The sequence below is a fragment of the Caloenas nicobarica genome, chromosome 7 (genome assembly GCF_036013445.1).
Source record: "Caloenas nicobarica isolate bCalNic1 chromosome 7, bCalNic1.hap1, whole genome shotgun sequence".
Classification (NCBI taxonomy): Eukaryota; Metazoa; Chordata; class Aves; order Columbiformes; family Columbidae; genus Caloenas; species Caloenas nicobarica.
In genome coordinates, this window is record NC_088251.1 from 5,851,246 (window position 1) to 5,868,454 (window position 17,209).

Sequence of the window (17,209 nt, forward strand, 5' to 3'; positions counted from 1 at the left end):
ATGTTATCATGGAAAGAACAGCCAGTAGTGACAACTGTAATAAATAAAAGACCTTTGGCTAATCTGGAAGTCATTAATCCAGAAAATGTAAACCTCAAATTTTCATAATGAGTTTGGAGCTGAACAACACAATCATGCAGAACACATAGAATCAGTACTTTTTGGGGATGTCTCCAACATTTTGAATACCCCAAATGTAGATGGTTGGCTACGTTTCAAGAGGTGAACATGGGAAATAGAAGGGTTTCCATGGGGTGTTCAACATTCATGATGTTCCAGCTCACCATTGACCAGCCTTTAAGGGTAGACGACCCACACATTTCAGTCACCATGATCTACAATGACCACCACCAGGTTTTTGATTTACAAACAATAAAGAGAACTATGGTGTTTACAGCAGCCAGAGCTCTCCTGCTGACAGGTGCACCTCGGACTATTGCAGCGACTACAGTCTGCTCCTTGTCTCTGCCTGCGTACCCCCAGGAAAGCTGGTAGCTAGAGTACCAGATCTACTTTTGACAGTTTTGTGTTCCAGAAGGCATTCTCCAATGCCAACAGGGAGCAGATAGGATGTAGGATGGAGAATTATCTTCCTTCAGGATCTGGGCCACTGTAGACACAACGATTCATTTCACTTGCAGCTCCTGAAAGGCCCCTGAGAAAGACGGCTGCCAAGAACAATTCCATGCTGGGTGAATTCTTCCTAAAAGCACCTGAAAGGTCAAAGACTAAGCACGCCTGTTAACTGACTTAACATCTTTTGAATATCTTTCTTTGATGTTATTTACTATCCCATACTCCTACCAGAAAATAAGACAAAAATAAAATGAGACCATTGAATGAGATATTTGCAGCTCTCATACATGGGCAATTTCAAGTTTTCCATGGGAACTGCACAGTACCTGAAGGGTAAGAGGATTTGTTCTGTTTTCAGGTTCTCCCTGCTTCTTGCTAATATATTTGCCTGATCTTATATTTCATTTTCAAGCAACCAGAGCAAAACTCCACTGAAAAAACACACGGACTTTGAAAGCATCAGATTTGAACACAGTAATGAAAGTGAGGCAGAATGCACTCGCTAGAATATGACTTTACACCATGTTTTATTTTAACAAGGCTTACTAAGCACCATATCGTCTGTCTATACCTGTGTTTCTGTATTTTACTTTCAATTACAAAGAAACCACAGTGTAATAAAAATAATTAATCATTGAGTTTAACGACAAATAAGGGTTAATCAATGCAAATGTCTAAAATAATTAACTATAGAGTAAATGCCCTAATTTGTCACTGTAGTATATATTAGGACAAAGGCATGTTGTTCACTTTTAAGTGGATAATAAATGGCTTGTAATCATCAGAGCAATGAGATTCTGAAGAGCATTTTCATAGGAAGAGCCAGAGCAAGAAAGCCTGAAAAATTTAAGATTGAGATGGATAAAATTAAGGGATGTGATTATAAGTCACAGTTGTCTGTTGAGGAAGAAGACCAGACTGAATGACCTGGGAGATTCCTTCTAATCTTATGTTCTCTTCTACACACAAAAGGACATAACAAACGTATCACAAACGAATGTAACAGAGACCCAAGTGAGATTTTTAAAAGGTGATTATACCTACACAGTATTTGCAAGCAGATGGAAGCTTATCCTACCTATACTGATATCCCACCCAGCTGACTGATTTTGTACCATTCGGACTGTCTGTCAAACTCTCATGGTACAAAAGGTACCAAGGGCATGAATTTTCACTATAGTGTACTACTACAGTATCAACTTGTAAAATATTTAGTTATTGTGATGTGATTAGTTTTCTATAAATCTGTGTTGGTTGCAATTCTCTGATTACTCTAACAGTGGTTGATTGAATGCTCTTCCAGCTACTTTTTTATTTTGCTTAAAAATGGGGTCAAGCCTATGCTTACTATTTTTAATTATGGAGAAACACCAGATTTCTGCCAGTCCTCTAAAAGTTCTCCAGTATTTCGAGACTTCCTGAAAACCTGCCTATGCAATTTCTTTCTTGCTCACATGCAAATTATGCAACTCTGGGCCTCAGTTTGGGCACCACAGTAATACAAATCACTACATGACTTATGCCAAAGATTTCCTGCTTACTGACCTTGACTGGGAGTACTAAGCAAACACACACGGCTCATGGTAGCCACAACATTATTTTTTTCCCCTTTGCCCATAAAAGAAAAAGAATATTCTTTCAGTCTCAGTATTTGTCTACTTTTTCATACAAAATTTCCGCTTATTTCATGAGTAAATTAACATTTTCAGAGATCTTGGGACTTAAAAGAAGCTAATACGTTCACAATTCATAATGAAATATCTTAAAATTCACCAATACCACCACTAAGATCTTCTAGCCAAACTGGAGCTCATAAAGTGCTCATAATATTAACATTCTGAGCCTACTCAATGGCTTTTTAATGCAAGGATACTCCACCCCATCTTTCAACTACAGTGTGCTAAGTCTTGGACATTATATTGACGGTCCTTGTTCATTCCCCACAGCATAGTTAAGACTCTATCATGAAGGCACCATAAGTAATTTAACACAATCGGTTGCTTCTGCTGAGCATAAAAGATGAGGCCTGAGCTTCTGTGCTGTATATTACAGAGTGAGCTAGTCTCTCCCTTGAGAATGTGGTTCTTTCAAGTAAAAGCATAGGTCATAGGCAGAATAATGTCTGCCAACTCTCTTCTTAGCTTGGGAAGAACCCATTTTTCAGCTCCATCTCCTTTAACTTCAAAGACAAAAACACAGGCAGCTGTAATGGACACAGTCACAACCCCTTGTGTGTAGTTTTCTTCTATCATATATAATATATGCCATAATAATCTGCTTCATAGCACATGTTTCAGTACATAAATAATTTTTGCTCTTGGCAAGAGACAATACACAATGTAAACATGCATTCAAAGCTCCAGAGTAAACCTGTACACTCCCATTCACACTCCTCCTTCTCTCTCTTTAACAGAGAGTTAAAAGCAGCCAAGTATCACACGTTGAACGGGGGGTTTGTAACTGCAGCCCGAAACTAGAGAAAATAATTTTTAATAGGATGTAACAAGATTATGAAATATTTCTCTTCCTTAAGTAGGACCTGACTTTGCAAAGCACAGAAGTGACACCTTGAAAGCAATTACAGTCTTAGCCAAAAAAATTAAGAGAGCAGAAAACACCAAGCTTCGCACCAAGGTTTTCAGAGCTATGTAGCTCGGTATGCAATGTTTCTATACTTCTCAAGGAGGGGCCATGAACCCACCTCATGCCCAATATACTTTTATTTGAATGAAAAACAGCGTATTACATCATGTGCATCAAATGACAAGAAAGTAGACAAATAACTGAGTGCATTCTTGCAACTACTAGCTACAAACAGATGCTTCAGTTTAGTCTAATACACATACAAACGCATTTTAGCACTCACATACCCAACAGGTACCCAGAAAAGCAGTAGGCAAGGACTAAGCCACATGACAGAACTGATGGGCAAGATCCAGCCTACAGCTGGATCCATCAAAAACGGCTATGATGTTGATGTACATTTGCAAAAAATGATGACGTAAAAAACCCACCGATGTAGATTTGTATATAAATATGATGTAGTATTTCGTATATATAAGAACATAAAATGGTAAAAGGCCCCTGCAGCATTTTCAGACATTGAAATGCTCATCATCAATCCAGGAGCAAGGAAAGTCTATAGCACGCTATCATGTTGTATCTCATGTGATCTAATGAAGAAAAAAAAAAAAATAGAAAAAAAAGGTATCTCCGTGGCTCACCTTGCCAGTGATGTTTGTAATCACACATCCGTGACAGGGCAATCATCATGGCACAGTAGAGTGGGAGAATTGCTGCACAAAGCCGCCAGCTCTTCCCCCGGCCGTTCTCCGTGAAGCAGTGTAACTTTCCAGCTAAGTAGAAGGTGGTAAAGCCAAGGCCTGAAAATGCAACTGATAGAGAAAAATACAGAATTACAGTATTTTGTCATTAGCACTGGATGGTATGATCCCTTAAGATCCTCTAAGACCTGGTAGCAGGATCCTTCTGCTGCAGAGAAGTCTTGGACTTTCTAGGGTGATATTAAGAGCTAAGGTAAGTTGAGAAGACCCACCTGCCAAACACTGAGGAAGTTTCATAATTTGAATGGTGATTCGTATGTAACCAAATAAATAATGTTGTTATAACTTAGCATTTTAAAGGGATGTAGCAAACTGCCTCGGTAGAGAGTTTTCTTGGTTTGGTTTTTTAATAAAGCAATCATGGTCTTTAATAAAACACAGTTCTTTGGTGTACATGTGTTCTCTACAGCACTGATGTTGCCTATGGAGCAATGCGAGCAATCAGGCAAGAGAGCAAATCAACTTTCTTCTCATAGATACTCAGCTTTCACACAATCTGCCATGTCTGCAAATACTGTGGTACCTCTAGACATTCATCTACCCCAAAGCAATTGATTTTTTTTCCCTTTAGCAATTTATCTTTTTCCTCCAGGAGAAACATCAGCCATGGAAAGAATCTCACATTTTATTTGCACATTAAGTTAAACATTTAGGCAGTTTTTTAACTTGAGTCACAAAAGCTATTTCATGCTTAACCTTCAGGACATCTCTCCTAATTTTAGAACCTCTTCTAAAAAGTTCAGTTTCAAAGCAGAAAAGGATTCAGTTAGTTTGCACTGCTATTGAATTACATTTAAATGAGATTTTTAGGTTCCATTAACCTGCTTTTATAGAACATGCACTACTGGCAGTGATGACAGAACTCAGGCATCACGTTTCTGTACTGAACTTCTTTTACTCTTGCAGCTGGTCACCTTTCAGAGAGATACCAGATGGTCGTTTGGTTAGTTTGTTTGTTTGTTCAGGTTTGTGTGTTGTTGCTGGTTTTAATATGCTTTTTTTGTTGTTGTTTGAACTTATTTTTTTCCCATAGAAAAATTAGTGTTGTGGCTGAACAGGTAGCTCTGTGAAACACATCTTCTATTTTCTCCACAAACACCATACTCCATTTTGCTACTCGACTGCAGAGATCAAAATAGCACATAAACCACAGGTAGCAAAATTATAAATCTTTATCCAGGCATTTGAAATCCATTTTCTGACTATCCTTATGCTTTTTATCTTTGCGATATCTAAGAACCTGTATAAGAGATAATAGGTCACATTGATAATACAAAATTCTGTTCTAATTCTGCTGTCAGTCAATTTAATGGTAAAATCACCATCAGCGCTGGGTGAGACGCATCTTTTCTCTAATCTCCTGCTAGGGCTTTTCAAACCCCATCTCCTCACATTCCCAAAACCTAGATGTGACAAAGCAATTACTTCGTGTTCTGCTGATGAATCTATGGGATGGTCAATTTTAGCTGACAGTACAATGGAGAGGTTTCATAAGTTTATACCACACAGCCATTTGAATGCAATTACTGAAGATTTGCATTTCATCTTCAAACACACAAGTAAATCATTCCTTTAGACTGGCTGTTGCAGAGCAAGACAGAATGATGATTAGTCTTCAAAACACTGTACCAAATATATTGTTTCCTATAAATTTTTCAACCAGTGCTGATGCCATACTTGTCAGAAGACAGTGGGAGGCAAACTTTAAAAATATAACAAACAATCCTGAATTAATATTTCTTGCAGACTGCGTTACCTTCTTGTGTTCAGACCTTTGAAAGTCATATAAACTTGTTTTGCCTTTCAGACTATATATTGGACAGGAAGAAATAATTTCTTCCGACACTTCTGTGTCACGGTATTCTTGAAATGAATGTGTTTTCCTAAAAGTAGCATGTCTTACACAAACAGGGTGTCAGATGCATAGTCAGAGCACCAGGCTACAGCCACTATGGAAAAAAAAAAAATGCTATGATCCTGACAACATTTCTCAGAAAATTGGAATATCCCCCCTCCCCTCTTCAACCATCCTCTCCAACTCTAAGCACTCAGTATAGACTGACACAGTTAAAACAAAAATAAACATTCCTCCTTCTTCAAGTGTACACTTTCTCTTGTGCCTCTCGCATTTCCTAGGTTAGCAACTGGAATATGAGAAAAGACAACATCGCCATCGCTCTCTTGTGCTCTTCCTGTTGCACTAGATAATTTTTGTAGCGTTGTCTCTTGTATCAAAGATCTGCAGGTCTTTATAGTTGTTTTTGGTTTTGTTTTCTTAATGACTAATAACACATATCAGCACCTGAGTGACAGGGTTGTCCATTCTGCAAGGACAGGATCATCTGCATCATTCCATCTTCCAGTTGAGTAACCAGAGTGAGCAGAACTAAATCTGTTGTGGATATGCAATATCAAGCGCAAGCCTGGAATGAATACTTTCAAATACTTCCTCTCAAAATCTAGTTTCGTTTTTATATTTCCATTTGCCACCCTGGGTTATTATTTTTTAGATCTTTAGAAGAAAATGAACTGAAATCTGAAGACAGGATTTCCAGGCAGAAGACATCAAGTGCTTTGTGGCTTCATTTTCAGGCAATCTACAATGCCTAGCAATTTAGAGGGCTTAAAGAAATATTGCCCAAACTATAGCGTAGGTGTTCAGTTCTCACCAACTCATATTCAGAATTACTAGCATTTCTCAGGCAATTTTACTAGCAATTGTCAGTGTGGTGGACAGTAGCAGCAGATTTAGCTAAATGGGCTCTAGAGCAAACTGTGTGATTTTTTTTTTTTTTTTAATATTTCCCCAGAATGAGTTTTTTTCAGGATCTGCCACATTTCCAGAAGGAGGTGATCACGAATGAATATGGAAATTCAGCAGGATCTATACTTGCACTAGACACTAAGGCACGTTGGATGTGTTCCTCTAAACTAAAGGCCATGAAGAAAAGAGATTCAAAACCACTCCTCCAGGGGAACTTATGCCTCATGTAAGATGAAAAACTAATATAATGATGCTCTAGCTTGTGGCTATGAAACTAATATTCTGCAGAGCAGCTTTACTTTGCAATATGGTAAGATTGACTTCCCTTACCCTGGAGTGTGCGCATCCAGAAAGAGCCGCTTGACCCAATAGTCTCAGCATGTGCAGAGTCAGCAGCAAAGAAAACTGAATTAACAGCGAAATGCTCTGGGATTTGGGAGTACCCATTATAAAAGCCACTATAGATACTAAGACAACTCAATTGCTGTGTACTCTGTGTACGCAACTCTGCTTGATTACTGTATTTTGAAGATGTTGTCTGTCAACAACATGAAGAAAAACAATTCACTCCTCAAGAATCCTGGGCCTATAGGTGACATTTACACCGAAGAATGGGTCAATCAATAGAATACATTTGATCTTTTTTTTCTGCACCAGTTAGAGTCAATACCTGACCTTATCACAAAGAAAATGTAAACACACACATACACACATCTAACATATTTCCTACTGGCTGGTATTATTATTATAAAAATTATCATTCTGCATAAGAAGACAGATTGCAAAGAATCTGCAAAGCAACACTCATCTATGCAAATACTTCTGCTAAGCTGGTTTCCTCCCAGATCACGAGAAATTAATACATTGTTTATATAAAGAAGGCAAGAGCAACATAAAATACCAACCAGCCCTCTTTGGAGACATTGACACAAATGAAAATAAGAAAATCAGTCTGATTTAGTTAAAACAAAGTTAACTCAAGATATATGTTGATGCAAATTCCAGACAGAAATATTTATTTGATTTTAAGTGTTGGAAGAGGAGAAAGGAATTAATCAAAGACATAGTATGAAGAAACGAGGTATTTTAAACAATCTACGTAGCTAACTCAAATTAAAGTCCTGACACTACAAGTTGCCGAACACACGAAAATCCCTCCTGAGACAAGCCACATGTTCTGTCAGGGGTTGATAAAATGCTATAGAAATGTATTGAAAGACAGAAAATGGAATATTTGCGTTGTAGCAGCTCTGTAAGATCTCAGCTGCGGCAAGGTTACCATTATTCCAAGAGCAAGGCAAACACACTGAGGGCACCGTCCCGAAGCTCAGCACCTAAAGATACAAAGGCAAAGGATTTGCAAATCTTTGTGCATTTCCAAGCAGATCTTGAAGGGAGTTGAGATTAATAGTGCATGTTACTCATGTTTTGAGTTCCTTTAAAGGAATCACTGGACTTCACGTGTATTATGGTTTTGCTATATTTATATGGTTTTATTTCAAACTACTATCTACAGAGAATCTTTAATAATGCAGATGCACTCCCCAGATAATATTAATGGTACCTACATAATCTTTCATTCATGGATAAACATTTGTTTGTGAAAAATTAAATCAATTTCAATTCCTTTTTACACTTGTTCTAGCTGTTTTGCCTTTTCATAATGCAGAGCTACTGGTTGTGTAGACCTGCCAGTCAAAGGATTTGTTCGCAGCATGACTATAAACCATCCAGAAACTTACTGCACGTTCTGTCATAGAACCCAAGGCAGCGAGTGGCAGAGTGCAAGCGCGTTGTCTCCCACTGCTCATCGAAGTTAATCCCCTATTCCCATTCTCAGCATGAGACTTTTGAAAGCCAGTTACAGACAGGATCAATCAACTTGAAGTCACCACTTGAAGTTGGTCGTGTTCACAAGGTGTCCTGGGGTTTTCCTCTGCAGATAACACTGCTGATTTTGTTTGCTGAATATGGATTGTTCAGAAGTTCACAGAGCTGGCAGCCAGAAGGGACCAGCCGATCTTTTCATCTGACCTCCTATACATCACACCACTAGATATGATCCAGTGAGCACCAAAATGTCAGTTTGAATAAAGTATTGTTTTCACAGAAATAATCTGAGGATAGAGGAGGAGAATTATCTCACATGCAAGATTTGTAACACCAGCACCTGGTAAAGTTCTTACTGATAAAATCACGATCGATTGTAAACCACCATTGTCATGGGCCGTCCTCAGCTGAGGATCTGATTCAGGAAAACACAATAGGAAGAGAAATATAAACACTGCTACGTAGGCAAAAAATGAGTAATGTTCTCCAACAGCCTTTGTACAAGACGTGCTGCTCCCATTTCAAAATAATCAAGTACATGCAGAATTGATGCAAACACTCTGTTACGAGCATGTATTGAGGTAGAAGCAAAAGGAAGTATTTAAGTATGTTTATTTACTGTTACAGCAATGACATGAGCAAAATACTTCATAGAAAAAAACCAAAAGCCCGGCATATCTTCTGCCCAAGTATTTCATGTATTAAGACCTCATCCTACAATTGGATTGAACCTTGACACCACAGAAAACCTTAAAAGAGATAATTCCCTGTTTCTCCAAAAATAAGACCTACCCTGAAAACAAGCTCCCTAGCATGGTTTTCCAGGATTTTTGAGGATGCTTGAAATATAAGCCCTACTCCAAAAATAAGCCCCAGTTACAGTTCAGGCAGTGATACCTGTAAAAAAGTAAAATCTTTTGGAGCAAAAATTAATATAAGACCCTGTCTTATTTTCGGGGAAACAGGGTTGCAGTCTGTAAAGGTATCAGGTCCAGGCCTTGCAGAGCTGACAAATGAGCAACCAGCAGAGCATAAAAAAAAAAAAAAAAGGAAGAGTCAACAAAACCCAACTGAATAGGTTTTCAGAACTAACTAGATAGCTGTAGACTTCTGTGTGAGGACAAGAAACTGTTGTTTTGACCTTTACAACCTAATGGTTTAGGAATTATCAAGTGTGCCTTTCACCTTGTGACTGCTATTGGAAGGCATGTTTTAAAACTATACAATAATGGTACTTGAAGCTTGTCAAAAACCAGCTTCCTCTTGGGCATTATCATTATTGGAATAAATAGAACTACAATAAAACTACATTAGACTCGATCTTCCAGTTTGTTTCTATCATCCTCTTTAAAAAAAAAAAAAAAAAAAAAAAAAAAAAGCTCACAGAAGAAATAAAGATGGTAACAGCATCTGGAGACACTGCAGACTCCATCCTGACTTACAATTCTCTCCAAACCGGGGATCCAGATGAGTTTGAAAACCCATCTGTACAGACTCAACCGATTACCAAGTTGAAATGCATAAACTGAGAACAAGAATCTGATCTAAAGCACCCCAAATAAATTATTCATTAAAGATGTAATTGCTTCTGTGGGTGCTTTCTGGAAATTAAACTTCCCCAATGAGGATCTTCAGCTTCTCAAGTTTGAATGGAGGTTTTGCGAAGCACACAATACATGTCTTCTTTACACTAAGAAGATTTTGAACTGAAGTAAAAATCCTCAACTTATTTAAGTGGCAACGAATTATGAAACTGCAAAACAACCATTCAAATAGTCTATGTAGCAATCAGAGAAAATAATCCATCTCTTTGTCTGTAATGCTTTATACTTGCAGTGATTACTGTATATTTTCCAAATGCAAACACATATTATTCATCACTGGAATTGCACAGCAGCCTACTGCAATTTTAGCTGGGGCTACTGGTGAATGTTTTCAGTTTCACACTGTTCGAAGACTGAAATATTTATCTTTCCTGAAGGAAAAAGTATGATACCAAATGGCTGAATAAATTTTAATGCTGAAATTCAAATAGGATTTTATAGCAGTACAATTCCCAGAGAATGTTTTGAGCTTATTGTCACAGACAACTTTTTTTTTTTTCCAAGTGGGACAGTCAATCACTTTCCCTTTGGCTTAGCTTTATTAATTTCTTTTCACAAACAAATACAGTTCAGCACAAGCAACATGAAAAGCACATCACAAAATATAAATGTATGCAGGGACTTGGGAAACAAAGGAGATATCGGAGACAGAGACACATTAGAACAAAACCAGACCTACATTATCTGAAAAGCAAGTAACTAGAGTATGAGTCATTAAGTTGTTTTTGCAGGACTGTCGCATTGAATTCTCATGAACCTTTTTTGTTTTTTCTGACATATCTTCTTTTCATGCACCTTTCAAGTTACCTCTTTACACCTGAAATATCTGAAGAGGTCTCGGGGTGCACCTCACTGCTACCAAAAAACGAGAACTAAGCTCTGATTCGTCCAATTAATGACGCCATTTACAAAAAGCCCTAAAAGCGAACCTATTCCATAGCTTGCTTTTCCATTTCTGTTGATGGAAACCTTGAACAAACCCCCTTTCTCTGAGAACACAGTAAAGACAAGCCTAAAAGGGCTCAGATTCTTGAATTATCTTGAAGAGAGGGGGTCAGCACCCATGCACTAATTAAAGTGGCCTTGGCATTAATATGAGCTACAAGAGACTGTCTTGTAAACTCAGCCCCAATCATACAACTGTATCGGACTAGAAAAACATCTTTCTCCGCAAGGTATGGTTTTTAGTCTCCGTGCTTCTCAATTACACATGGTGAAATTAGGTCCAACTGATGAACTTGTACCAGATTTAAACCTAGGAGAGAATGATATCGGGATGCAACTGGTCCTTGAACGTCCTCATGATGGTGCTGCTCTAGTGTGGTCCCTGGCTCATGCCAAGTGTTTACTTGGTTGGTTTGTTTTGTGGAGGGGTTTTTGTGTTTTGCTTGTTTTGGTTTTATTTTGTTAGATCAGATATGCATCCCTTTATGAAATAAAGTCCTGATACTATACCTCTACTTTCCTGAGGAAAAAAAAAATTAAAACTGAGATAAGAGTTGCGAGGTTAATTCAAACAGGCCAGTACTAATTAAACAGCTAGTACCCTGCCAATTATGTATAACCAGAGAATAAATTTCTCTTTCTGCTAGACCTAGCATAAATACAGTATCTAGCCACAAGCTTTAGATCGTCAGGTCGCCAACTCCAATACAAATTATTGTCACTGTGGGATTTATAAGGTATCTAACTTCAAATAATCCCTGTTAAGAGTAATTTTCGTTGACAGTTCAACACTGGAATATACCAAGTCCCACACATTGCATCAGGGTAACTTCTTCCTTCCTGCTTTGCCATACACATGCCATCAGTAGTATCCTTGATAATGCATCCCATCTCACTCAGCTAATTGTCCTTCCATTCGCCACGTCATGTATTTGTATCAATCCTTCGGGGTTGTGCATTTAATTTAAAATTTGTTTGAAGCGAATTGGCACAAGCATACAGATTAGCATGTGAAATACAGTTCAAAGATGTGTTGAAGATAACCTGGATGGATAGAAACTTTTTACAGTGCAGAGTCAGAATGCTTCTGTCAAACACAAAATGTTGCATGGTAGGCAGTGTCAGGGAGTTTGCTGGATTATACCAGTGTTAGTATCGCCTACAAATAATCCCCTTAAATACTAGGGGGAAATACTAGAAACTAGGGAAAGCTCAAGACTCTGCACAGCCAGCCAGAGCAGTAAGGGTTATTATAGAAGATCTCTGCTTCTCTTTTCATGCTGTGAGACCCAGCAGAAAGAAATAGAAAAATGTTATTTACTCCTGCTACTCTGCAAAGTGATGAAGCCTGATCTATCCACCATTTGCAGGAGGAACTTATCATTGGGAATTTTATGTAAAGAAGAGGAGTTTGGGGGGGAAAAGAGGCAAGCGATGTGAAGCTTTTTTCAACCACACATTAAATAGCAAAGTTAACCAGGACATCAAGAGGAGAGGCTGCACAACTACATTACACCATCACTGAAGTCAATGCTGGGCTGCAAACTTGTAAATAACTCTTGAAATAAACTTTTAAATGACTCTCTTGAGAGAATCAGGGACTGGAAAGTGGGTATCTTGATTTCCAGTTCTCTCTAGTCCTCTGAAGATAGCAAAAAAACTTGCTGTCCATTCTGGAGTACACAGTAGAACTGGGATTAATGTCTTTAACCATGCATAGAAAAGGAGAAAATATATTACCATATACTATCTTTAAAAAAAAAAAAAAAAAAACAAAAAAAAAACAAAATGCACAAAACCCCTGTTATTAAATGCTGCCATGTAAAAGACAATGTGGAGAACATATTTGCCAGGGAGGATAAACACCAGTCAGGACCCACTCTTTTACACTGACATGATATCATGGATTAAAAAGTCACTTCTTTTTTTTAAATACAGGAAAAACAGAAAGTCTTTTGGAGGTATGTTTGAGACCTATACATAATCTGAACCTCAAACAGACTAGCAGGAGTTGATTTATTATTAGAGCTGGAAAAGTAAACTATAGAAGTTCATCTCACAAGCCCCTCATGAATTCAAACAGCCTTTGTTATTGAGCACTATGAGGTAAATATGTCAGAGAAGAGGTAAAAGCATTAAACACAACTATTCCTGACTATACTTACAGTTTGAATTAAGAAGTCAATAAACCCCGCAGGAGTTTTTATTTTCATTGCATATCTAAGAAATCCATTCCGTATTTCCCTGGATTCTTCTTTAAGAGGATGAAATATTTCAGAGAAACACTGCCATACAGCTGTTAATTAAGAGATTTATCTTTAAAATAAGGGAGTACAGCAATTACTGCCAAAAACCTGTGGCTTGTAGCTCATCTGTTACTTAAAACATTCACTTTCAACTGAAGGAAATATGATTATCCTCCATGAAATTGCTAGCTAAAGATAACTAACAGTTCAAATTTAGATACCCAAGTATAATTACGTGTCCTGCAGTAATATTTTATATAAATTATTACAGGACAGCAAACAACTCTACTGAAATTCAGTAATTTTTCTTACTTCGAAGCACATAAATAATTTGAATTTTTCAAGCGGATGGCTTTTAAAATGTAAAAATATTCTCATTTTTACAACTGACTAATTACAATTATTTAGCGAAAAGGGGGAAGAGGCATTAGCTGTCTTTTCACTCTAAAGACGTAACATTTTCCAGCCGCCTTTTTTCTTTTTAGTGACTCAGCAAGACACACCACAAATACTACATTCATTTAATTAGTGCTTCATCAAGCAAATCTGGTGGAAGCATGAACTACATAATCAGCTCTGATATCATCAGAAAAGGCAATTCCTCGGGGGTCACAGAACAGTAATGCAGAATACAGTAACACTGAGTGGAACAGTTAATTGTGGAGATAAAAGATAAAATAAAATATTAACTAATCCGCCAGTCAACAGCAAAGGTGCTGCCCAAATAAGCAGTTTAGCCAGGAGGAATGGGACACATCCAAACAAATGCAGACACTGGTATGTGAACCCGTTATCGAGACTATAATTTCTGGACATAAACAGGCATTCCCAGTGTAGGCACATCCAAATTATAGTGCTGGTCCTCAGATTTAACTCCTACCATTACCCACCCAACTGCAGGAGGAATTCTATGGATACAGTGACACTCTGTTCTTCATCCAGACTCCAGTCTCCTTGCCATCCTAAACAATATCAGAAAGTTATACCCTATTCTATTGCTTGATAACATAAATATAATGAATTCTTGCCTTTAGATTTTTTTTGTTATTTATAGCAATGGGTAGTTTCCATTTTTCTAGACAGGATCTTGCTATGTTTATCCACACAAACTGATTTCAAGGGAAACGAGGGAAAGACAGCCAGAGCAGGGAAGACAGAGAAGACAGGCTAATGCAATGAAGGATAAAATCACTAATTGTATGATGGAGAACTTCTGGCATCACTAAGCACCACTCACCAACTCAAATCATAGTTCATCTTAAGTATCTGTGGAAATGCTATGATGTATCTGGTCAACCATTCAGATTTCTGTTTTCTGATTCATTCCCTCAGTAAAATCATCCACGGATTTTTCTTTCCCCACTCCTTGCCCACGAGAAAAATATTTTTAAAAGACATCCTATGCTATTATTGACTGGTTTCATTCATGAGTCCAGCTTACACTGCCTTCCAACGTAACAATTTTCCAAAAGTTTCTGTTTGTTTAAACAGAACGCAGGAATCCCAGTCAGAGAGTTCCAAAAACACTTGGTTCAGATTGAAGTAAGCAAAAACTAAAACTCTCAAGAGAAAAATCACCAGAGAAATAATTTGATCGCAACAAAGCAGTATTAGTTTTGCATAAACATTTTTTTGTGTAGGTTTCGTTAGATGAAACATTGACTTCATTATTTCCTCAGTCCTCTGCAGAAGGGAGGGGAAAAAAAATTACCTACTCATCCGTAATAGCTGATGCTTTCTAGGTAGAACTGACAGTACCAGCAAAATCCAAATGAGGCTTTCTGCAGACATTCTGTGCTTTTCTTTTTGTGGTATAAATAATATGCTTCATTTCCTGCATTTATCTCACCGCTTTCCTCAAGAGACTTTTAATATCTCCTTCTTTTCCAGAAACCTAAATTAATGGTTTCAGAAATCTTTATGACTGATATTCCTGCAATTTGATAAATCAGACAGCCACCTTTGAAGAAAGGTGCCTTACATTTTAACTTTATAATTCAATTTCAAGGTTTTTATTGATTTATTTTTCTTTTGCTTACAGCAGAACTGCAGTTGATACTCTTGTTTTTATTGAAAAAATTCTGGATTGACTCATGGTGACCTCATTAATGTTTATAAATATATAAAGGGTGGGTGTCACGAGGATGGAGCTAGGCTCTTCTCAGTGACAACCAACAGTAAGACAAGGGGTAATGGGTTCAAGCTGGAACACAAGAGGTTCCACTTAAATGTGAGAAGAAACTTCTTCTCAGTGAGGGTGACAGAGCACTGGAACAGGCTGCCCAGGGGGGTTGTGGATTCTCCTTCTCTGGAGACATTCAAAACCCGCCTGGACGCCTTCCTGTGTAACCTCACCTAAGTTTTCCTGCTCTGGCAGGGGGATTGGACTAGATGATCTTTTGAGGTCCCTTCCAATCCCTAACATTCTGTGATTCTGTGATTCTGTGATTCTGTGTTTGTTTGTATTATAAGAACATGCACTTACGAGTCAGTTCTATCACTCTTCCTGCTCAAAAGGGTTCTGAGTCAACCAGCATAATTTGGAGACTGATCACAACCAGCTCTTCTAGAGTGGAAAACACACACCCCAATTCATGAAGGTGACTACTCTGTAGACAGATTTAAAGTCCCCATGGAAACAGAATGGTTGGTTTTAATTCCAAGTAGCTTTAGTCTAGGCAGAACACTCTCATACATATTCTGGTTTACTTTTATTCTGTGCTCCAAGACCACACATAATGTGAAACGCAGTGTACAAGGAGGGACTTCAACAGCGTACGCCTGATCAAAACGAAAATGCAGCCACAGAAAGTCTCACCCTTAGTCTCTACAGACATAGGAAATTACCCTATCAAGATTAGGAGCAACGACTGCTTCTAGCAGTGGTTCCTGATCGAACCTGATAAAAATGCTTCACAGCTGATGGGCCTGGGGGCATATTCACATATAAATATCACCTTCTAGGTCTCAAAACAGAATTTCTGATTACGTTTGATTCTCTATTTTCCTCTTTGCAAAGGAGGATGAAGGGATATCCCTCACGAGGCCAGTGTTTGACCTGAAATTAAAGGGAGAAGAGAGCAAAGAAACATGTTTATGCAGTGAACACAACAGACATGCAGCCAAGCCATGGTTTTGCTTGGGCTATTCGCCTGCTGCTCATACACAGTGCAGTAGCCAAGCTTCTCTTACCTCCCAAGTGCTGCCTAAAACCGCCCACTGTTGAGCTCACCTACGTTAAAGAAAGCTCCACACTGAAGGATTTATTACTAAGGAAGAGACAACACCATGTCTACATTTGGTTTGCTCTTACACAGAAGTGCTATACAAAACCATACTGGATTAATTTCAGAGCGTAACGTCAGAACGAGGCTTCAATGGCAATTTCAAGGGATCTCAATATTTGCCAGTGCCATAATGAGATCTCTGTCTTAAAGATGGTTGGAAATTGATGTGCCCACCTCCTCTGCCTGAGGTGACTACTTAGCCATCCATTTTCAAATTAGTCTGGAGCTTTCTGACCCATTCTGTTCCAGAGAAGAGCTCTCACTGAGGTTCACAGATTAAAATTGATCTTTAGATTTCTGGTGTAACTCAAAATCCTTTTAACTGAAAAGGTCAGTCAGAAGAACAATGGTCTTAGTTTTACATACAGCTAAAGTCTACAACACCACAACAAAGTCTTTTGCAAGCTGTGACATTAAGCATACACCTTAACCTCAGCTTTTTAACCTGAAAAGTTAAAGTTAGGCAAGAGAAAAGGGACAATCAGACTGAAAGATAATTAAGCTTCTTCCCTACACAGAAGAAAGCAAATTGAACAACTATAATAATCAAGAAGCAGCAATAGCTTTGAATAAACAAGTTTTCCCAGTAGCTAAGCTCAGAGGTGTACTCCAC

At 38.1% G+C, this 17,209-nt stretch overlaps 1 protein-coding gene across 1 annotated transcript in view; it reads right to left on the reverse strand.

The window, feature by feature from the left end:
- The window catches only part of PLPP4 (phospholipid phosphatase 4), a 42,858-nt gene that overhangs the window by 230 nt on the left and 25,419 nt on the right, over positions 1–17,209 (reverse strand). The window contains exon 7 of the mRNA XM_065638985.1: positions 3,801–3,971. Within this exon, the coding sequence (XP_065495057.1) occupies positions 3,801–3,971 (171 nt within the window). The remainder of the gene's footprint in view (positions 1–3,800; positions 3,972–17,209) is intronic.